The following is a 23,728-nucleotide window of genomic DNA, read 5'->3' on the forward strand; positions in this document are numbered from 1 at the left end:
GTCATATATATGTATATATATGTGTATATATGCACACACACACACATATATATATATATACATATGTATATATATATATTTGTGAAGGTTCTTTTGCTACTCAGCCCTGACTCATGTTACACTCCCAGTATTCCTCCTGCTTCAGCTTCATGAGTGCTGAGATTTCAGACACACATATACGCCAGCTTTATTGGAACCTTAGGTGGTCCCTAGTTGGACATGTGATATGAGCAGGTCTAATTTGTATTTCAGGAAGAGTATCTTTCTCTGAAAGTTGTAGTCACGACTGTGGGATCAAGTAAGCTAATACTTGTTGGTTGGTCTTTTTTTTTTTCACTGTGTTCATTTTTCTGTTTTATTTGTAGTGTTGGAATTGAACTCAGGGCCTCGTTCATGACAGGTAATTGTTCCACCACTGAGCTATGTCTCCAGACCCTGCACTAAATCTATGCTTTTTTTTTTTTTCGGGGACTATCAAAGGACTGCAGATTTTAACAAAAAGAGTAAGGGATCCCCACTTTCTAAACCTCTTATCTCCTTTCCTCTTAGTGAGTTGTAGCCTAGGCTCAGTATGGTGGTGTGTGCCGTGAATCCCATCACATGGAGGCAGAGGCAGGGTGGATCAGCAGAGGAGAACTACAGAAAGGTAAGAAGTTAGAAGCCAAAGCAACACAGAACCCTTGGGCTGGTCTTCTTTTCAGGTTAGAGGACAGAAAATTCAAAATGACGTTTACAGCACAGAGACGACATAAGGGGTCATAGGGAGTGAGCTACACCCATGACTGAGGTCTCTTGGCTACTTCTGCCATCTGAGGGGAACTATGGGGGAGTCACAGCATCCCTCAGCATGGGAAGACATCGGCAGAAGCAAGGGATGGATGGCACTAGGGTACCAATCGAGAGGTGGCCCATCACACAAAGAGGCATGCCGAGTAAGTCTGTACCGAGCTAATGTGCTTCTGGGTCTCCTTGACACGCTTTACTTCGGGCAGGTCGGGGATCGGAGTTCCTTGTCCAATTGCTTCTTTATACTTGACCTGTGGGGAAATGGGGACACGAAGGCCCAATTGCATGCTGAGACACCTTCTCTGTCTAGGTGATTAGCAGCCCTGTATTTTTCAGGGGTTGGAGCTGGTGCACGTCTAGTTCACTTTCTGCTCCCCAGCTCTCCTTTTTTAGCCGTATTGTCCTGAGGCAAGACCTCACCATGTCACCAGGCTGACCGCGGACTCACAGAGATCCACCTACTTCTGCCTGCTGAATGCACGCCATCACACTCAGATTGCCTTTTTCTTAATGAAGTGCTTGCCATACACTGTGGCTTTCTGTTTTGCAGTTCTCAGGCATGATAGCAAACAAACATGGGCTTCTTTCCCTCTTTTCCAAGTTCACAGACATAAAATTCATTCTACTGTATCTCTTAGCAACCTCAGCAGATGGCATCTTTACGTATTACGTTGATCACTTTGATTTTGTTTTGTTTTGTTTTTTGTTTTTTTTGAGACAGCGAGACAGGGTTTCTCTGTAGCTTTGGAGCCTGTCCTGGAACTAGCTCTTGTAGACCAGGCTGGCCTTGAACTCACAGAGATCCACCTGCCTCTGCCTCCTGAGTGCTGGCATTAAGGGAGTGTGCCACCATCGTCTGGCCACTTTGACCTTTTTTTTTTTTTTTTTTTTTTTTTACAGAGGAAGCACATTGGTTTATTTATAAACTTTGGTTTTTCTGCATGGCCAACATTGCTCCTTCTGCTCTTTGGAGCCATCACTAATAAAATAAGGGCTACCTGAATACAGACATTGCAGGACTAAAATCTGGCAATGCAGACAGATAGGGAGGGCAGGCAGCATGCACTTCGGAATGTACCGATGCAGGGATGATTCATGCCCCAGGTGGGGTGAGATGGGAAGCCATGGCATTCATTATATCAGAAAGAATAATTATTCTGGCTTTTCCATTTCACACTTTTGGACCAAGACTGCTTGAGAGGCAGCGGAGGTCAGAGAACGCAAAAGTAAGAAGAGGCCGCCTGGCCTTCAGCATCTTCCTACCCAGCAATCCCTTTGATTAGGACATATGTAGCTAGCCACACATGTGCCTCCAGAAAGGTTCACTCCTTGGTGCTGATAGGCCCTATTTTCCCATAAGCCTCTGCTTTCCATTTTCATGAGAACCCTCTCCAGCACGTGGCCTGTGATGTCGGCAGTGCCCAGACATCTGTTTTGAGGTTGGATGCTGTTTCTGGTGGCATGTTTGTTTAGATTACGACTTAGAAGCCACAGATTTATCAAAGTCAGGTCAAGAACAGCACACATGACTCTGCCGTATCCTTACCGAGCTAATGTGGTCCTGCGTTTGCTTCACTCTTAGCATCTCAGGGGTCTTCCCAATGGCTGTTCCCGGGGAGACATCCTCTTTATAGAGAACCTGGGCATTCGGAATCAGGAGACTGTTACACAGAAGAAGGAAACCCGGGCAGTGCCTGAAGAAAGACTAGCCGCGTGGCTTCCGTGAAAACAAAGGCACTACACAGTATTTCCAGGCAAGGGCTGAAGTTTCGTATCTGAATTCCTGCTGTCAGACTCAATGCCCAGAATCATAGAGGCAAGGTCAGCTGCTTGCCAGCTCTTGAGAGTTCTCTTTAGAATACCACAGCATATTAATACAAGATGAGAAAAAAGATCCAGAAAATGCTGATTAAAAAACCACAGAACTCATTAAAGAAATGCAAAGTCAGTCGGTCAGTTATTTTGTAGAGGGCTAATAAAAGAAAAATCACACCTCAAAGAAATCCACCACCTCGGAACAAGACAACACATGTTACTGTCTGAGTTACTATTTCAGATCAAAAAGTATAAAGAGAGGCGTTATTTTGTTAGCTTTAAGTTATTTCCAATGTTCTAGGGAGTGATGATTTGGGAACGAAGTTCGGGGCATTTTACCAAGGACCCGCTAGCATTAACTGGGCAAGTTAGAGGTTAATTGCCTGTGTGGGCATGGGGCCCATGTATCTTCTTAAAGAGAACGGCATTGTTAGGTTAGCATTAGATGGAGAGTAAATCGTAAATGTACCGAGCTGAAATTCTTTTGGTTTTCTTTGACACGCAGTATTTCTGGCGTGTCTTGAACAACTGTAACTTTCCCTTTACTGTTTTTAAGGTCACACTGGTATTGGAGCTATGAAGAAAGAGCAAATATCCTGTTAGGATCTCCACATTGCCCAACACACTTTATAACTGTTCTAGATTGTGGACGGGAAGCTAGAATTTTACATCAATGAAAGCCTGTGCCATAACAATCACAATGCGATAGCCCCAAATCAGTTCTTTACCAAGAATTTTGGAGAGAAACTAATTTTAGTGATGGGGTGTTGCTAGAGATTTACTGGGAATTGAACCCCGGAGTCTCACACCACAAGAAACTCACGTTCTAACACCAAGCTATGTGTGCTTCTAGACAGAACTAATTTTTAAAAATGTAAAACATATGAATGAAAAAGTCAAAGTATTTCTTGCTTGGGTTTAGTTGGAAAAGGACGCACCAACAGTAAAAGATGACAGCAATAGTGTGCATTCAGTGACAAGAAGTCACCTGTTGAGCAGCTGAGATTTTGACGCTCATTTGGGATTAAAACACAAAGTGAACCCAGAGAAGATTCACATACTCCTCTGCCCCCACGGGATGCCAAGTGTGTGTCCTCAAAGCCACCCCTTAGCCTGCTGTCCCGCCCCCGTGAGTGCGCTGGGCCTCAGCGGAATAGAAACTCACAAGGCTGAAGTTCTTCTGGTTCTCACGGACTCTTTGCATTTCGGGAGTGTCCAGGACAGTCTCGTAATACGACATGGACTTCTCTGCATCTTCCTTGTACTTTTTCTGGGAAAAGGCAGGGAGCAAAAAAAATAGCATGAGCCCCATTGTTATATAGGTCAGTAACCTAAAAGAGCCCCTCCACTTCGGCAGAGAAGGTTCTTTGCACCCTGCCCTCGCAGACACAACCTGGTCATCACCCAAGAGTACTAACAGAGGAAGGAATCCTGTTGATGTTTTATTTTGTTTTTGTAATTGTTTAATTTTGTTTCTGAGACAGGATCTCGCTATACAGCCTATGCTGGCCTCCCGCCTTGTCTCCCCCACCTGCTGAGATTACAAGTAGTTACCGCCCCACCCAACGTTTTACGGCAGGATTTTTGGGAATTGGGAAGGTAGCCCACCTGGGATGCCCCAGGTTGTGTGGTTCAAGTTGATGGCTCAGTCTCAGGCACGAGTGGGTGGCTTACTTTGTGTCTTCCACACGCACCCACACACCTTAAACCCCCATTCTAACAGATGCTCCAATATTCATTAATTATGAGTTGTACTGCGGAAGCTGCAGAAGTGCTCCAGGTCTTGGAACTTCCCTCATGATGGCTTGAGTTTTTCCTTCCAATGTTTGGGCTAGAACCTAGGGTGTCACACTTTACTACTGAGGTGCCTGCACCCTAACCCTTCTATCTTTAAATCTCATTCGGAAAGTTCAATCCCGACTCAAATCTGCACTGTAAACAAAAGCCTCCTGTTCCGGCGGGGGTGAGGGGTGGGGGTGGAGTTAGGGTGGGGGTGGGAGGGCAGTGTTATGAGAAAACAGTTTGTTGGGAATTACTAGGAAAACCTTTGCCCTAAGGAAACCTTACCTGGCTGGAAAGGTTCTTGACCTGCTGAGCGTGAATGATCTCTGGGGTATCAACGACAGAAGTGAACTTGTCTTTTTCCATTTCGGCTGATTGCTTGTACTTAATCTGTAAAAGGAACGCCCAACAGTTCGGTGAATGTTTACGATACGTGTAGCCCCTATAGGCTTGGTTGAAGTAAGACCTGATCATATTTCTTTCTTTCTTGTAATGATTTTTTATGTTGTTTTGCCTGCATGTGTGTATGTTTGAGGGTGTCAGATTCCCTGGAGCTAGAGTTACAGACAGTTGTGAGCTGTCATGTCGGTGCTGGGAATTGAACTTGGGTCCTCTGTAAGAGTAGCTGGTGCTCTTAGCCTCTGAACCATCTTCCCAGCCCTCTTCCTTTTTAAATTCTGACATTCAATAACACTTTTTCCTGTTGTGTTTATAGTTTTTAAAGATTTAAAATTTTATATGTGTGGGTGCTTTGCCAGTACATATGTTTGATCTGGCGATGTCGGTAGCATGCAGGGATGGAGTACTGACCTGGCTGGCGATGTCTGTAGCATTCTTGGCCCGCATAAAATCTGGAGTCTCATTGGCCATGGCATTCAAGCCTCTTCCTTTAACTTCCAGCTCCAGGTCTCGCTTATATTCTTTCTGTAGAAGAATTGGTTTTTAAAGGAAAAAGGTCACGTGCCTTCTCTTAGTAGGTGGTGACAATACCACATGAACAAGAACCCACAGGACACGCCCTTCCTGAGTCACAGGCAGTGTCCTTGCCAGCTACTTCCCAGAGACATGCTTGTTCATCCTACTCTAGGTATGGTGACATTAAGCAAGGGAAGTTTGTTAACATGGAAGGTAAATTTTAAATCTGGCTTGGTACATTATTAGGATTAAATTTAGGAGCACACCATCCCAGTGTGCTGTGATGTTTTCATTTAAATGAGCATTGTGAATATATCAAAACTAAATCAAGCAATATTAGATACTAATTGGTTATGACAGCTGCTATAGGCACATCCTGCTTCATATCTACTCATCAGAAATTGACATACATTTTTATCTAGCAGTTAATAACTATTCTGGATATAAAGTCTGAAAGGCAAAAATTATTTTTTTTCTCTTTCTTGGTCTAATTTTGGTATGCAGGTGCCATATTAAGGATGTATATGCAGTAGTTGGCTACAGTCTTACCTCATTGAGGATTTGAGTGGCGTTCTTCGCTCTCAGCATGTCGGGAGTATCTTCCATTTCAGTGAGACCTTTCCCACGAATGCTTTCTTCCAGATCTTTCCTATACTCTTTCTATATCACAAAATAAAAGCAACAAAACTGACAAGAAAATCTGGATTGTTCTCTTAGGTGAAGAGCCAAAAAAAGCAAATCAAAATAAGTTAATGAATAAATAAATATAACAATTACCCCAATTTTAACAGTTCCTGGTTGAGTAAGTAAATACATGATTAATGCAGGGTTTATGGTTCACAGTTGATGTTAATTATTAAATACAAGACTAGAAATTAATAGAATGCAAAGGTAGACATGTTTTATCAGATCGTCTACAGAATACTAAGGTATGCATGTCTTATTAGATATTTCATTTTAAACATTAGAGGAATTAAAAGAGGTCATAGATTAGATAGCAGTACCAAACATGGGAACTCCACCGGAAATCCCAAGTGGTATCTGGGCAGGAGCACAAGGATGAATCATTAGTGTGATTAATGGGTGAAGAGGGAAGGTAAGACCAAGCGGCTACTACCTCGCTTGCTATTTTAGTTGCATGTCTGACATGTAACAAGGCAGGCGTGACCTCCAGGCCCGTCAGGTTTCTGCCTTTAATGGACTCTTCATATTCTTTCCTATATTCTTTCTAATATGAGTGAAAAGGAAAAACAAGAAAGATCCTGTTAGAATCCATATTTCAGTCCTAAGAAGAACATCTAGGTTTTCTTTCAGAGTTTGGCCTCTTAGCCACAGTTTGGACAAGGCGTGCACATTTGAAAGTGTCTCCTTGTTCTGGAAATACTTGGCTGGCAGTCAATGGCTCCAAAGAAACTCCGAAGTTCTTTGATGACTCCCAAAAGTCTACCTAAGGTTGCGATGGAGCTGGCACCAACCACAGTGAGGGGATGGATGGGCCATCAACTTAGAACCTACACTCTTCCTGAGACTGTCCCATTTAATTTATTGTTATTATTATTATTATTATTATTATTGTTATTATTATTATTGTTATTATTATTATTTCCATCATTGTGGGTGATGCGTGACCAAGAGCATGTGCACACACATGTCACAGTTCTTATGCCTGTGCATACATGGAGGATGGGGACAACTTGCAGGAGTCAGTGCCCTCCTTGGGTCTTGTGAAACTTGGGTCCGTCAGGCCTGTGCTGCAAGTCCTTCACACACTGAGCCACCACGCTGGTCCTGTCATACGTTAAATTTTCTATTTTCATGCATATGGGAATTTTGCCTGCTCAGGCCAGAAGGGGGGTGTTGGATTCCACATGAACTGGAGTTATAGTTGTCAGATGCTATGTTGGTGCTGGGAATCAAACCTGGGTCCCCTGGGAAAGCAGTCAGTGCTCTTAACCACTGAGCCATCTGAACAACTCCTCTACCACAATTTTTTTTTCTTAAAGTGGAGATAATATTTTGTTTCAGAATTTCCAGCAGCTCCGGAGGATGGAATTAGAAAGAGGAGCCCAAGGGACCACACCTGCATTGGCACTTCGCAGCATCATGACTTTGTCTTTGAGGTGTGACAGACAGGCTGGCTTTGAACTCACGATCCTTCTACATCAGCCTCCTGAATGCTGAGATTACAAGTGTGTGTCACCTCCGCTGTCGCATTCTCTTTTTCAACCTCTTCATTGAACAGGCAACATCTACCATGTGCCAGCACTTTGTTAGGTTCTAGCGTCGAAGTGACAGACACAGTCCTGTCCTCTTGAGCCCCAGGGAAGCAGTAAGGGGCTTGTGACCTATTATTTGAACCCCTGAATAGACTAGGTGAAAAGTGAGGCCGGAGCATAGGAATCTGTGGTTTCATCCATGGGTGAGAGAAAGGGTCATTCCCCTCTTTCTTGGTCTCTTGAGCACATGACGTCACTCTCACAGAGGACAGACGCTAGAAGCATCCTTTGCTGGTTTATCTTCAGAGGGTTTTAAATCCTCAGGAAAGTTTCAAGAGTACCACAGAGCACTCACATAGACTTAGTTCGGACTCACCCACTTCTTGAGCCTGTTTTGAACTTTCTATGACCTGCATTCCGTATACCGGAAAAGCTCACAAACTACTTCTCTTTAACAATGAAAGAAGACAGAACAGAACGAAGCATCACCTGCTGTCATCGTTGGACATAGGCCTCACGGAGAAGAGGCAAGCAAGATCTCCAAAGGCCTAATTCCCTGTAAAATCCATTCTCTATTTACGGTTCAAAGTAATATATATATATATATATATATATATATATATATATATATATATAATATCTCCTCTTTTCATGATAAGGAATATGGCATTTGACTTGACTATTTTCATACTTGTATATAATATACTTGGATCATATCTACATCCCCACCCCATCTCTGTCTCTTTATCTTTCTTTTCTTCCCTTCTTCCTTCTTGGTTTTCTTCACAAATAATTCCCTTTGTGCATTCATGTCCTTAAAAATAAAATTTGGGTTCTGTAAACATAGGACATTTGTCTAAGTCCGGCTTGTTTAACTTAACACGATGACCCCCAGTTCCATCCATTTTCCTACAAGTGACAGGACTCCCTTCTGTGTGGGAGTCGCACTCCATTGTGTATAAACAACATGGCCTTTTCCATATCTATTCATCTGTTGATGGACAAGTAGGCCGATTTCCTGACTTGATTGTAGTTACTACTGCCATTGTTAATACGGGTGTGCAGGAATGGAACCCCACTTGTTTGGCCCGGGGCATCCCACTAAGTGGAGGCCATGGCAAAGCAGCGATGCACCTGTACGGTGGGAACTCTTCTTTCAGCAAAGAAATAGTCACACTGTGGTCCATATAGTATTTTCATGTTTAGGAAGGATTGTTCTCTAATTTTATGAAAATGCTTGTTGGAACAAAACACGTATGCCAAATACTACTCAAAACATCCTAAAGAAAATAATTAGAGGATTTCTACAGTGAGCAAGAATTTAGGAGCCATGGGTTATAAAGCTGTATCTCTGATCACTTTTGGATAACTGGAGGCTGGAATGGTCCTGCCTGAGCCAGTGCTCATTGGTTTGACGTTGCTGTCCTTTCTGGTGTTTCTTCAGGACTTACCCCGCTCTGCATCTGCTGAGACTCTTTGGCAGTGATGTATGTTGGCGTCTCAAAGTCGAGCATGGGCTTTCCTCGTTCTTTTTCATATTTTTCTTTGTATTTCACCTAGGAATGAGAAGGCCTGTTAAGTATCTCTCTGTTTGTCAATTCCTAGTCAGAGGCTTTACTTATGGGCAACAGTTTATTAACTGGTTTAACACCATCCGAGGCAGGTTCTCACAATGAATCACAGATTGGCTTTGAACTCACAGCCTTCTCGTCTCAGCTCCCCAGTATGGGGATTATGGGAATGGGCTACTACCAAGCTAGAGAGAGGACTTTTAGTTGACAGACTATGTCCAGTTGTCTCCTCTCTTTGCCACTCAAAAGACTTTCCTGTTGTGTTGCTGATCGAGGACCTTTTAGCTGATGCCTGGGCACGGGGTAAGGATGGGGCTGAGAATCAATGCTATCTGAAAAGTACAATCTACAATGTTTAGATTTAATTTAGAGACACGAAAGAATCAGTGGCAACAATCAGCTGACGGGAATATTGACTTATGGAAATGATGCTTGGAGAAGATTGGCCAGGATTTGATAGTGATACGTGAACGCTTTGACAATAAATAGCATTTGTTGATATTGCTGATAAAATCCCCAGTCCTTTCAAAAGAGCTATCACCAGAGATCTGGAGTCTCAACTGAATGGAGAGCTTATGAGACTTTATAAGCAGATAACTTCCCCTGGGTCATCTCTCTTTCTCTCTCTTTCTATTTGCTATAAATTGGCATAGAAATGAAAGCTAGTTTACAGTTGGACTGAATCACTAATAAACTTGATATTATCAAATAAAATTACCTCATCCTTACCACATGCTATTATTAATAGGGAGTCACATAAACAGACTATTTCACGGAGGAGAAACTGAGACAAAGACAAAAAGACCCTTCCACTCATAACCTTAATGGCATCGCTCAACTCAGCTCTCTCGGTTATATGGGATGCTGGAAGAGGACACACTGCTTACACGGGATGTGGGGGCACCTACGGTAACTCAGCCCACTGGACCATACCTGATGGGACCCCATAATGGTGATTTTGTGGTAGCAAGGCCATGTTAATAAAACATTATTTTCTCTTAAAAAGAAAAAATCTTTTCTTTTGAAAAAAATTATAACACCCAGATCCTCTTCCAGGAGTAGATCTGATCACATCACACATTTAGTAAAACCCTCCCCTAGGAATCCCTATCAGCTGGTGTTTCCTGACTTGGGACTCACAGACCAAGGGGCACATCAAGGTGACTATAAGGGATTTGTCTTGCCTGGAAATTAACTGGCATGCTTCCTATCCTGTCATAACCTAAAGAACAAATAGTACAGCATGTATATGGTGTGGGACAATGGTCTGTATTCTGTCAGTTATATTTTAAATAAACACTGATTGGCCAGTAGCCAGTCATGAAGTATAGGCGGAACAACCAGACAGGAAGTAGAGGCGGGCCAATGAGAACAGGAGAATTCTGGGAAGAGGAAAGCTTATTCAGCAGTCCTGGTCCAGCCACAGAAGAAGCAAGATGTGACTGCCTCGCTGAAAAAGGTACTGAGCCATGTGGCTAACACAGATAAGAATAATGGGCTAATATAAGTTATAAGGGTCAATAAGAAGCCTGAGCTACTAGGCCAATCAGTTTACAACTAATGTAGACCTCTGTGTGATTTCTTTGGGACTTAATGATTGCGGGAACTGGGCAGGACAGAAAACCTCAGTCAGCATGTTAATTTTCTATGATGCACAAATACTGTCAATACAATAATATCAAAATGTTACTAAGTTCAAAGCCCCAGTACCAGTGAGCCTTTTCTCAAATAAAGTCTATCAGAAGCCTCATTCCTAGAGTGGACCTGGTACTGGTTATTGATACTGCGGGCGAACAGACGCTGGCTGTGGGCCGCCCACTTGATGGACTTACTATGCTCTGCAGCTCCGTGGCTTCTTTGAGGTGTAGCTGTTCCAGGTTGTCGGGTATCGTGTGGTAGTGGCCTTTGCTCTTCTCATACTTCTTTTTGTACTGGTACTGAGGGGAAACAGCAGGAAGCACATCAGTGGGAAGGGCCCACAGTGTCTCAGGTTTCCTCTTTAGATTGGCTGTCTGAGGACCAGGCGTGCCGTACACGCCTTTCATCCCAGCGTTCGGGCAGGGCTGTCAGGGATCTGTATCCAGCGTCAGTCTGGCTTACGCAGCAAGCTTCAGGCCAGCCAAGTCTAGAGAGAGACCCCCTTCCACCCCTTCCCCATAAAAAAAAAGAAGGAAGAAAAAAAGATCGGATAGATAGAGCTCCAGTGTAGTACTGTTCCTAAGACTAGAGACATACACTGCACTGGTACGGATGCTTCTATGTAGGCATCAGTGAAAGTGAGAGGCTGTTTTAGATAATTCTTTTACATCTTTGCAAGGACTAGAGCTATTTGTTTATTTCTTTGTTTTCTCCTGGGCAACAAACCCATGGGTTAACATTATGGAGCCACATCCCCAACCCAAATAGAGGCAGCTTTACATTCTAAGAGGTGTTGTAGTTGATGCAGGGTTGGAAGATTACTGCCATTTGGAGGAATATCATCAGATAGGAATTTTAAGATAAACACAGAGTAAGTAGCAGTAGCAGAGAAGAGACCATAGGAGCTCAGAGGAGGAAGCAAATCACAAATGGTTAAAAGGAGCTGTTTCCAGCATGGATGATTGAGCTTACAGAACTGGCAAGCTGGCTTGTGTTCAGGACATGATTCATTATCAGGGACTCCTTCATGTCAGTCACAGGCTTGTGGAGTTTCTTCAGGTCAGCCTTGTATTTAACCTAGTGGTAAGGGAGGAAAAACTGGAAATCACATAACTAGAAAACAGAAAACAGCAGTAAGGAAATCGACAGGAAGACATCACTTCATGAAATGAACGCTGGGGAGGGCTGCGGAGGAAACTTAAAATAAGACACAAAGAAATATGACATCTGTAAATTAGGCAGAAACATATAGACATAGAGGTTACCAGGAGCCGATGGAAGAAAGGGTTGCTTAATTGTTTTGTTTGGGGGTAATTAAAGGGCTTTGGTAGCTGGAGAACATGGTGAAAGTGATTAGCGCTCCTGAAATATGATTAAAAGGCAACAGGATGTATACAGTTCACCACAGTTAAAGAACATACCTCACTTGCAAGGTTGTTGGCATCTTTCATAGTTTTGTAGAGCTGGCTGTCTTTTGGGTTGTATTTGGGTGTCTTGCCCTTCTCTTTGTCAAAATTTTCTCGGTATTTAACCTAACAACAAACGCAAACATCCAGATTACTCCTGAGCATCTGATAGGGAAATGGGAGCGGTAGTGAATATGCCTGTGCTGTAGATGGTCATATAATCTGTTACTCCAGTGGGGCACTTTTGGGAGTATAAGGGAGCACTGCCAACAGTCACACAGGGCAACAGACAGTCGGGAATGGTATCAAGTGACACAGGACAGCATTGGCTTTGCTCACTGTATTATCTGGAGCCACCAATGGTGACTTCTGGTTAATGTTAGTCAATACCAAGCCGCAGAGGTTTTAGGCAGAATTCAGAGAGGCTGTCTACAATAATGGGAACCTTTTTAGCTTCCCCACCTGGGTGCCTTAAACACCTCAGAGCTGTTTCAAGGAACTGAGAGGGAGTTGTCAATATCAAATGCTGAGAAGTGGGAATTTGTCAATTATTAGGAGAATTTGTTATTACTTCAAAATAAGAATTTGATTATATTATCATTATTATTTGTATTATTAACTTATAGGGACCAGAAGATAGATGGCTTAGCAGGTAATGGCTTCAAGTGTCAGATTTGGAACAAAAAAAGAGCGAGACTTTAGAATAACGAGGAATCTGAGTCACTGTATTCACTGCACCTATGAGCAAGGCTATGCAAGGCAGTGATTGAAAGGAAGAGTATCTTCATTAAATTTCAAGGTTATTTAAATTTCCAACTTTTAAATTAATGAAACAACCCAAAGCAACAACTCCAAACATCTTTCCTCTCCAAAAGAGAGCTGCCAGGCAAACACAGCCACCATAATGGCAGACATGATCTGAGCACTTTGGGCTTTGGTTTAACCAACTGTATCTTCAAAGATGTGTCCATCCATAAGGTTCAACGCTTCAGCAATGGGAAGGGTGGCGCTGGACCGGGTGGAAAGGGCAGTGACATTTGGAACTCTAAAGGCTACTTTTGCTCACTAACCATGGAGGCCACTGAGGTAGCTGTGACGTCATGGCCCAACAAGAGGCGCACCCAGGCTCTGTCAATCCACAAGGCTCAGTTATTGGTCCATAGCACACGCAGTGCTGGAAGTGGTTATAAGTTAGTTTTCTTTCTAGTACTTATTTTTAACTGTTTAACATCTATATAATGGTTTAATGTCTAATTGCTTGGTTGGTTTTCAGGGCATTGTACGAGACGTTGTAAAGACAGGAAAACAATCCTCAGGTAGAAAAGTACCCCCATGAAGACTTGTTTTACAAAGGATGAAGGAGCTATGGGGAAAACACTTTAACATGTTCCTACTCCCAGCATGTTTCAGAAGGAAAGCTCTGAAAAGAAAAAAGAGTCTGTATGATAAGTGTGGTGGTTTGAAAGAAAATGGTCCCCAAAGGGAGTGGCACTATCAGGAGATGTGTCACTGTGGGGATGAGCTTTGAAGTCTTTTTTGCTAAATCTTCCTGTTGCCTGCACGATGTAGCACTCTCAGCTCCAGCATCATGTCTGCCTGCACACTGCCATGCTCCCCGTCGTGATGATAGTGGACTAAACTTTTGAAATTGTAAGTGAGCAACGCCCCCCCCCCAAATCTTTTCTCCATAAGAGTTGCTGTGGTCATGGTGTTTCCAACACAAAGTTAACAGAAAAGAGAACAGGACCTTTGACCTTTTTTTTTTTTTTTTTTTTTAACAGCACTAACAGGACCTGGTTATTCCTCTGACCAAGGTCCACGAAATGAGAAAGCCAGAGGACTGCCTTGCTGGCATCGTTCTCACGTTACTGAGGAGAATCTCAAGTTGCCCCCATCACGACTGCATGTGCTATGTGCCACACACATGGCACTGACATGGTATTCTTTCATACAGTTGGGTTTTAAAAGTTAGAAATTCATCACTGCTGCATAGTACCAAGTCTCTCGTAGTTGACCCACATATCAAGCAGACTTGGATATGAATCTTACTGCCTGCGAAGAGGCCCCCTTTGCCACATGAGAGCAGTTCAGCACACAGGCAGCTAGCTGCACACCTCCAAATGGAGATCTGGAAGACTAGAGAGCCTGGCTTGGTTAGCAGGAAATGAGTCAAGGCCCTCAGTACTTTTCAGAGGGCTACTGTCCGCTTAGTTGTTGGCAGTGCTCTTTCTGGAAAGCACTTCCCATTGGACGGTTTTTAAAATCTCACACTGGAGTCACTGCTTGCCCTTTTCCCTTACCTGGCTGCTCAGCCTGGCTGCCTTCTTGGCCATCTCAATGTCTGGGCGGCCAAGCATACTTAACCCATGGCTGCCTTCCTTGCGGTGCTTGGCTCTGTACTCCACCTGTATGAGAGAACCGAAATGGGCAGGGTGGTCGTGGCGGCACACACCCTGCTCTTTTTCACAGTAGTCATTGGGTGCCAGGGACATTTTCAGGGCACTCTTACCTCACTGGCTTGTTTGGCTGCCTGAGTGGCCTTCTTGATGTCTGGCCGATCAGCAACGGTGGTGTAATGCAGATTCTCTTTGGCGTCTTTTTTATACGCAACCTTTATTTGGGGGAAGGAAATGTTTATTTGAGGTACACAGAATTCCGAAACGTCCTCATTCAATACAAACATCATTCGTGTTAAGTAAAAGCAAGCCAGTTTGCACCACTGTGCTTCTAAACCCATTGGCTAGAGAAATCACTAGAGCAGGAACGCACACTCATTTGGGGTCCACAGGCTCAAGACAGTCACTGGGACTCCGAGGGGGAACTTACGTCGCTCTGCTTCTTGGCCACTTCCATGGCGTGCTTCACCTCTGGAGGCTCTTGCATGATGGAGTAGTTGGACTTCCCTTTCTCTTTGACAAACTTCTTTTTGTAATTTGTCTAAACGGCATCAGAATTACTCACGTGAGCAGAGGAAGGTGAGAAAGAGATTTATTTGAAGACTCTGAGAAGATCTCTGGGAAAATCCATGGCTCCCCACCATGGTCCCAGTTAGAACTTTGATCTCTGGGTCATAATCTATTTTCTCCCCACCTTTTCTCTATTTGAACCAACACCAGAACTAGCAGGCAAGTTTAGAGAACTGAATTCGGGCATATTAAATGCTTACTCCTGATTCTTACCTTTAGAATCTACGAGTCATAGTCTCTAAGGGTAGGATGCAGTGGGCAGAGATTACTGAGGTGCACAAGGTAATTTTAGTTCTCATTCTGCATAGTAGTTTAATAGTAGCAGAAGTCTTTTTGCCTGGCCCTGCTCCCTCCCATTATCAACACTAGTTATGCCTTCTACTGCTAGATGTGCTATGAAGCAGAACCTACATTTGCCACGATTGGAATACCAAAACAGTTTTAAAAACTAGAGTTTAAGATTCATATACAAGTAAGTACTCAGGTTAAGGATGCTGAGACGTATAAGAAAGCACTGGTAAGCAAGGAGGTGATAGACTTTGACCCGATTCAAAGCTGCCATCAGGAGCTCTGTGGCTGGCCACTTACATCACTGACATGCTTGGTCACGGCCTTGACGTGAACTGTGTCCCTGGTCTCCGGCAGTGTCGTGTATGAACCCTGGGCCAGGTGCTTCTTGACATGGTCCTTGTACTTGTTCTGGGGGAATCCACAAAGAGTGTGTTAAGGACTCTGCTTGGGGCCTCAGCCTGTGATGGAAGCGAGCATATGGGCTGTGGGTGGGTTACCTCAGACACCAGATTGCTGACAGTCTTTGCCAGGAGGATCTGTGGGGTGTCAGGTACAGCATGACACGTTCCTCTTTCCTTAACATGTTTCTCTTTGTATTTCAGCTGTAGGAGTAGAAGGGGAGGGGGTTAGACATTTCTTACTTTCTTTGAGTATCCTGCACACTTTTAATCAGCCCCCAAATCCCTCAACAATATCGGAGAGAATAACAAGGCACACAATAAAGAATTTGATGCGCATTCAAAATGTTTTTTTTTTCCTGACAACTTTCAAGTTGAGGTTTTAATACGGATGGCATCTCACAGCAAACCTTTGCCTTTAGTTCAAAGCTTCTCAAGTATGCCACCAGGGCCAGACACGCGACCTTTCTTCCTTTACAGATGTGGGATGTACGCAGTAGAAAGACAAAGATCCCACAGAAGAGACTAAAGGTCTGGGAGAGAATTGAGCCACAGCTTCCGAATCCTAGTCTGTGCTGTGTGAACTGCCGGTATAAGCCAAGAACAAGCCCGGGCTCACCAGCACTTCTACAAATGGCGCCCAGCTCATCACTGATGCCACTGAGGGTGGGACCATGCGTTAGGACCACTGCCAAACCCCTACAGAGAGGACTTCTGTCCTGTCCTGGATGTTTCTGGGGATTGTTGCTGCAAGAGATGACCTCAAGCCAGGGCAGACACTGTAGAAGGCTGAATACTTACATCACTTTCTATTAAGGAGTTCTTGAGGGCCAGCACCATGTCCTTATCGTCAGTGACAGATAGCTTGCAGCCCTTGAGAAACTCTCGGTCCAGCTTATATTCGTACTGTGATAGAAGAAAGCAGAGGATTAAACCAGAGAGAAGTCTTTGAAGAAGACTTTCCTAGAGTAAAGGGAGGGGATCCTGGCCATTCACCGCCACCACATGCTAGATTCACCCTTCCAGCCCAGAGACCAGAACCAGGACCAGGATTCAGCTCTCCCAGCCAACCCCCCTCTAGCTTCAGGTCTCTGAGTCCACTGTGCCTATGCCCAGAGAACAGGCCCAACAGCTGGGTTGGTTTCGTGAACTTGCTTCTCCCATCAAACTTTCTGCAACTTGGACCTCATACCATACCCGCTGGGGTTAGTGCCCTGACAGCGCATATTAGGAAGAACCACACGCTGCCTCCGCCCTTACGTCACTCTGCTGTAGTGATGACTTGGCAGCCTGGATGAAGTCAGGCCGGTCAGGCGTCCACTTCCAGTAGGCTTTGTTGGCTTCGTATTGCTTCTTATAGTCCAACTGTTTGGATGTGACAGAGAGACAGTACACAGGCTCAGTTTACAAATGCATGCAGTGCGCGGGGAGACTCCTGCAGTTGGACACTCCACCAATCATAGCTCGTGAAACTGTCTGTGCTCGACGCAGCTCACCATCCACTCAGGACATCCATCGACACCCTTTGCCCCCAAATCATCGCTAAAGCTTTGAAATGCTTCCGGGTGAAGTGATTCTACAATCTTCCTTACCTGCCAGTCCGCCCTCATCACCTGCAGAGTCAAGTGCTGGTTTAGCTTCTAAGTAAATTACAGGTATTTCTGTAAAGGTGGCTGGAATATTACGGAGGCTACACACAACCACCACCCAGATGCCACAGGGTCTATTTCCTTCCCGCATCTATCTCCCTGTTCATTGTCGACTAACTCGTTGTGGTGGTTTGAAAGAAAATGACCCCCAGATAGAATGGCACTATTAGGAGGTGTGGCCTTGTTGGAGGGAGTGTGTCACTGTGGAGGCAGGCTTTGGGGTCTCATCTATGCTTAAACTGTGCCCAGTGAGACAGTCCACTTCCTGTTGCCTTTGGATCAAGATGTAAGAAATTTCAGCCCCAGTAGCACCATGTCTGCCTGCACACTGCCTTGCTTCCGGTCATGATGATAATAGGCTAAACCTCTGGAACTGTAAGAGAGCCCCAATCACATGCTTTTATTTATCAGAATTGCTGTGGTCATGGTGTCTCTTCGTGGCAATAGAAACCCTAACTAAGACACTGCTAGCTCCTATGGCACCTTAGTTTACTGACCCCAATAAATGGATGCTTCTGGAATGACTGAGAATCAGATGGGTTACTGCTAATGTCTCATGACACTATTTTATCTATTTTTAAAAGTTGGTGCCCATCTAATTCGCGGAGTTGCTTCTGTGGATGAGACTTTAGGATGTTTCAGCTAAAGACACGCAACAATGCAGGCAGATCTAAACAAGCGGAGGATCCAGACAGTGACCCGATGGCAGCTAGGAACTCCATTTTCTCCTTGAGAAGGAGGTGCGAGGGCTGAGGGCCCGAGGAGAGCATGGGGCAAAGAAATGAAAGAGGCTGAAGCCCTTTCCAAAGCGCAGCCTTCACTGCAGAATTAGCCTTCAGGTTTCAGCCGCTCACAAAGGCTGAGGAGATGTGACGTGTGACTAGGTCAGGCCGCCCTTGCTCTTCTTCGTGCTCCCTCGCGAGGAGCAGAGGGTGTTTGGTTTTTAACATCACTCAGTACTCATCTGCCTGGAGTTGAGCTTTTCATCTGGACAGGCAGAGCTTCAGTCTCACGAAGAGACGCCAAAGGACCCATGCTCGTGGACAAATCCCTACTGCGCTTGCCATGAAGCAAACGGCAAACCACAGCCATCTCCAAAACTCACACTGGGGTTTTCCTGCCCTGTGATGACAGGAGGAGGGGAAACCTTCAGCAGGCCCTGTGGTCCTGAGGGCAGAGCCTCGAGGAGCATTGGCGCTCACACCACAGGAGGGCGTTAGTCATCTCTCAGCCTCTTCCCTTGCTCTCCTGACCTGCTGCTTTCTGCCGTGGGAGAACGCAGCAAGAGGAGACGCCAGACACACCGTGCTTTTGACCTCCCTGTCTCTAGAGCGTCAATCAGTTTCTATAAGCTACCTAGTCATGGGGGTTCTAGTACAGCAGCAAAAAGAGGCTAAGGTTGGCTTGGGGGGAACGTCTTGGCACTTACATTGGTGTTGACTTTGTAGGCATCTTTGGCTGCTTTGATATGAACAGCATCTGGCTTGATGGTGCAGTTAGATTTATTTCTTTGGTAAACTTCCTTGTATTTCAGCTATGGGAGGAAACAGGGACACGGTAAATTTTCTTCCCCTAGGAAGGAAGTGAGTTAAACGTTTTAAAAACAAAGTAAAACTGTAATGTTAGCACATGATGTTCCCTGTGAGAGTATTTAGTCAGACCCTGCTGTGGAGAGGCGATGGAGCTGTGAAGAGATGGGCCCTTCGTCCTCAGATACGTCAGGACACAGCAAGTGTGGTCAACAGTGTGGCCACGGGGTTTACACCCACGGGCATGGCCCGAAAAGTGAACTGGTGCTACCCACTTTCCACTTTACCTTCCTGCATCAGTGAAGCCTGGGGCAGATGTCCTGAAAACCTGCCCTCGAGGAGGCAATTCAGGCCTGCCCTCCCATGGTTCTTCTCTCTGCTCAAAGCATAGCCATTTTATCTGCCTAGTTTTCTATTCAGCTGAAGCCCTTCAAAGTGAAGTTGTCGGCTCCTATCCAGGGACCGGCACATAAACACTCAGTGGGCAGAGGGACTGAATGGTGCTCTCCTCACAGCTTGTGTGTCCACAGCTGCACCTCGTGAGTGCTGGTAACTGGATTGAATGGGAGAGGCCTAACAAGGCGTTCCTCTGTCTTGAGTCTGGGACTTCTAGCTTCTCTATTTTTGTTTTCCCTAAATTCCACGGCCCTAGCATGCAATCTGGTAATTTCCACTAGTTGTCGGGGAAGAATCCCAGGTGCACCACGACTAAGGTAGAGTGAACTTCTCAAAGGCAAGGAACCATAGTAGGGATTACTATTTTTATTAAGGAGCTGGGGGTCTCAGGCTCCCCTCAGAGGACCAGCAGGCAGTACTGTTTGGGAGGTAGAAGAAGCTGTGGGAGATGCAGCCACCTTCTACCACCTCCTAGCAACACCTGAAGCTGGGGACCAAGACGTTAGCATATGAGACTCTAGGAACATTCCAGATTCAAACTATGGCAGATGCTAAATCCACCAGTAAGTCCCCTCCAACTGCACTCTGTACCTCTGGACCTGCCTGCCCGTCTCCTTCACACTGACGTGGTTCTCATACACTGTGCCGGGGTCCTGAAAGATTTGCCTTGAATTTCTGGCCCAGCTGTGGCCCAGATGTCTGCCTACAGCATTTGGAACAGACCTATTTTGCTTTGTCTAGCCAACTCAGAATCATAAGGAAAATGGAGGATTATTATTTCAGGCTATTAGGCTGCCAAGTGGTTTTTCCCCAGACAGAGGTCGCTACCTGGGGTTTACGCCATCGTATTGAAAGCCCAGGGCAGAGGGGCTAACAAAGGCTAACTCACATCACTGACTTCATCCTTCACTTTGCGGACGTGCAGCAGCATGGGTGTGTCGTGGATGGTGGTGTAGCCTCTGGGTCTGGCCTTGTTGTATTCCAGTTTATAAAGTATCTGCGGCAGATCAAAAGGCAGGAAGGTACAAAATTACGTTTCCCCATTTATAATTTAAAAGACAAACGGAAAGTGAATAGGAGGGAAAGACAATTCTACAAATCCAATAGGGGTTCGTAGCTATCTGCTGGGGCCTAATGCTCCACTGGCAGGCTTGCCGATTTGAAAGACAAGTCTCCAGTGTGAAAGGAACAAAGCCTCCCTCCCCCTGCATCTCAGACAGTCGACAATGGCCCCCTCCTGGGCAAACGCTCCTGAACCCGAGAACGTAGGCTCTTGGCTTCTGTACTTACGTCGCTGATTTGCTTGTTGACTTTGGTGGTGCGCAGGTGCTCCGGAGTGTCCACAACTGAGGTGAACTTGTCCTTCGTCTTCTCGTACGTCCTCCTGTAGTTGATCTACATTGTGGAAGAAAGGATACGTTACTTTCAAGAATGAAGGTCTTGGAAATCTCAGGAAACAATGGAGTGGGTGCTGGCATTTTTTAAATGGTGGCTTCTGTTTTAAATCCTACCTGGAGATGTTTAATAAAACTTGCATTTGATAGGAGTAGTGTAGTAGAGTGGACAGGTAGTTTTCAATATGTTTCGCACACATGGAAGTGAACAGGCTCTCAGAGGTCAGGAGACCGAGCCAAAGGCATGTGTAGGGTAAATCTCAGAGGAGGACTAGAACCTTCTCTGGTCTGACAAGTACAATTTCCCTCTAACATTCTACATAACACTGGTGTTTTTCTACGCCCAACTGAAATAGATGCTCGTTAAAATGAGTGTATATGATTTTTAATGTATTTTAATTAATTTTTTTCTTCTCTCATAAAATACATCCTGACCACAGCCTCCCCTCCCTCCCCTCTCCCATTCTCCCACACCACCCCTCTCCCCCTGATCCAAAATGCATCTATTCTTGTAATTTCCAAGCCACAGTTTTTTGTTTTTTTTTTTTTTCATGCGCACAAGCTGTTTTAAGCAGGACAGACACGGAGAACAAAGAACTTCCATGCACACAGTTTTGATATTCCTATCAAGGCCAAGGATGTTTATGGTGAGAACATGTTCTCTTTCCCTAATATGTTGATTTGACCAGCAAATGAAAACGACAGAGCACACGGATGATACAAGATGGGCTAAAGCCTTTTCGGTTTGGGCCAAGAGACTGGCACTTCCTTAACGTTCTACTGGCAATCAACAATCACCACCCTTCTCTTCCAGCCTCTGAGGGAAAGGTGGCAGCGGGCTCAGCAGACCTTGCTGGGTGGCAATACTAGCAGCACGAATTTGGACAAGGTCCAGAGGCAGCATGGCTAGCCTCGGCTCTCTGAAACAGTGCAGCCGCAGCGAGACCTGAGCAACGTTAATTAGAAGAAAACATTACATATCCAGACCTTTAAAAGTTATTAATCTACCAAATGCTTCAGTTTCTAAGGAATCTGTCTCTTGAAGCAAACATTAAAAAAAAATTTAAGGCAATATTGTACCAATTTGAAAAAAAAATGTGTGAAGGAGACTCAGCTGATGTTGGAGGGTTTCTAAGCATCGGATATGCAGACAGATGAAGGCTGCCCAGGACCCGGGCCATGGCCAGATTTCATTCCTAAGGAATGAATATTCATATGATTTCCCGTGAGAAAGCAGCATGGGCAGGGGTCGGGAGAGGAAGCCGATGAAAGCGTCAAAAGGAATGCGCGGAAGGTCTACACTCGCCTCCTCCCACCCTGCTGGACGTTACCTGGCTCCACATGTATGTATTGTAGAGGGCAGTCAACATATCTGGGCGCAGAATTTCATTACATCCTTGTTTCAGAAGCATCTTGGCACTAGATTTATATTTTCTCTGTTCATGCAAAGAGCAGTGAAGCACAAGAGAGACTTATCAAGACAGAAGAACCATGGCTCTATATCCCAGTCACCTCTGAGTGAAGAGATGTAGGCTCAGCATGCTTTGTGCGCTCACAGAGCTGTGCGGTGAAGACCCCCATGGACGAGGCAAGGGGAGCGGCTGAAATCTTTACTCTTGCCCATCCACAGTCCTTGCCAATGGGGAGGGCAAAGGCAGCAACGTGTACGTTACCACCCAGACTGCCTTATGGGGATGACATCATCGGAACAGTAAAAGATAGCAGGGATTTACTTCTTTTTGTTTTTACAGCTCAAGTTGCAGATTACAGTTGCGGTTTCCAAACAGGCTCTGCAGGGGAGGGGGCCCCAGTTTCTTTTCTCGTCTTCACCACAGCGCAAATGAGGACACAGAGCATCGACTGGCACACTCAAACAGCGCCTAGGCTCTTTGGGTGGCTAGACAGATGTTTTGAAACAGAACAGTCCAATATCATAGGCAGAACCTATGACATCCTCGCAGCAGACAGGACGACACCTTGTGAGAATTTGGAGCACGGTCCTGCTTGGGCCGCGCTGCCAGCCTCGTCACAGTACCTGGCTGATCTGGTCGCCTGCGGTCTTAGCCAGCAGATGTCTAGGCTCATCGACTACCAGGTGGTATTTATCTTTCCGCTGTTCATAGTCAGCTCTGTATTTTTTCTGCTCAAACATCATATTAAATTATAGCAGGAATATGGCATCAAGGGTACACAGTAATATCTCAGTCCAAACACTCGGGTGAGGGAGAAACCTGTCATTTTTAGTAGAGCCCCTACATCTCTCAGGACAATGTTTACTGTTCATGTAAGAAGCAGAAAGGACAGCTGAAGACAGATTACATGGAGAAAGGCTGGAGCCTAGGAGAGAGCAACCTCTGAGACAAACTGGGGTACCTCATGCCCAAAGGTTTTCACCTTTTCGTAGGACACGTTATTAATGTCTGGCATCTTCCGTTGTATTTAAAACGAGATGCTGGTAATCTATGAGCTTAACGAATAAGGCAGAGAGAATCCAAAAGTGTAATTAATGCTCTACGAAAATATCACTCACTCTACTAACCCAAAGGTGTAACTAAGTACGAATCCCCAAGCACGGCTGCCATCATTGTGCAGCGCTAATTTATACTCGATGATTTTAGAGGACACCTGGGAATTCTTTATGGAAGAGGAAAAACAAGATCTATCGAGACTGCCCTAGGAAGCTGCTGATGGTACTTTTTCAGAGTTTTCCAGCCTGGAAATGTGTTGAAATGAAAAAAAAAAATTAAACAAAAATAATTGAAATTGACAAAGGTCATCCATGTAAATGAACCACTGGCTACAATCTCATCACGAGGTCTTTTACTAACTTTCTAACATATTTGAACTTAGGCAAATCCACAAATTATCTGAAAGCATAAAATTATAATTTTAGCTATGGAAACATCTGAACACTATAAAATTCCCCAAATAGAACTCAGTTCTCTTATTTTAACTTGCTTGAATTATATTCAAATT

At 44.8% G+C, this 23,728-nt stretch overlaps 1 protein-coding gene across 6 annotated transcripts in view; it reads right to left on the reverse strand.

Annotated features, from left to right (window-relative positions):
* Neb (nebulin) overlaps window positions 1–23,728 on the reverse strand; it is a 182,921-nt gene that overhangs the window by 16,014 nt on the left and 143,179 nt on the right. For 3 of the 6 annotated variants that reach the window (XM_087899948.1, XM_087899947.1, XM_087899944.1), the window contains 23 exons: window positions 22,788–22,892; window positions 20,649–20,753; window positions 20,248–20,355; window positions 18,863–18,967; window positions 17,045–17,149; window positions 16,586–16,690; window positions 15,884–15,988; window positions 15,684–15,794; window positions 14,956–15,066; window positions 14,639–14,740; window positions 14,430–14,534; window positions 12,145–12,255; window positions 11,696–11,800; window positions 10,918–11,022; window positions 8,966–9,070; window positions 6,416–6,526; window positions 5,848–5,958; window positions 5,194–5,307; window positions 4,669–4,773; window positions 3,767–3,871; window positions 3,071–3,175; window positions 2,333–2,425; window positions 945–1,037 (listed from right to left, as the gene is read on the reverse strand). In XM_087899948.1, coding sequence (XP_087756074.1) covers window positions 945–1,037; window positions 2,333–2,425; window positions 3,071–3,175; window positions 3,767–3,871; window positions 4,669–4,773; window positions 5,194–5,307; window positions 5,848–5,958; window positions 6,416–6,526; window positions 8,966–9,070; window positions 10,918–11,022; window positions 11,696–11,800; window positions 12,145–12,255; window positions 14,430–14,534; window positions 14,639–14,740; window positions 14,956–15,066; window positions 15,684–15,794; window positions 15,884–15,988; window positions 16,586–16,690; window positions 17,045–17,149; window positions 18,863–18,967; window positions 20,248–20,355; window positions 20,649–20,753; window positions 22,788–22,892 — 2,430 coding nt within the window. Of the gene's footprint in view, window positions 1–944; window positions 1,038–2,332; window positions 2,426–3,070; window positions 3,176–3,766; window positions 3,872–4,668; window positions 4,774–5,193; window positions 5,308–5,847; window positions 5,959–6,415; window positions 6,527–8,965; window positions 9,071–10,917; window positions 11,023–11,695; window positions 11,801–12,144; window positions 12,256–14,429; window positions 14,535–14,638; window positions 14,741–14,955; window positions 15,067–15,683; window positions 15,795–15,883; window positions 15,989–16,585; window positions 16,691–17,044; window positions 17,150–18,862; window positions 18,968–20,247; window positions 20,356–20,648; window positions 20,754–22,083; window positions 22,189–22,787; window positions 22,893–23,728 lie in introns of all 6 variants that reach the window. The other 3 variants (XM_087899946.1, XM_087899942.1, XM_087899945.1) reach the window with 2 other exon arrangements.

The sequence above is a fragment of the Myodes glareolus genome, chromosome 21 (genome assembly GCF_982192425.1).
Source record: "Myodes glareolus chromosome 21, mMyoGla1.1, whole genome shotgun sequence".
Lineage (NCBI taxonomy): Eukaryota > Metazoa > Chordata > Mammalia > Rodentia > Cricetidae > Myodes > Myodes glareolus.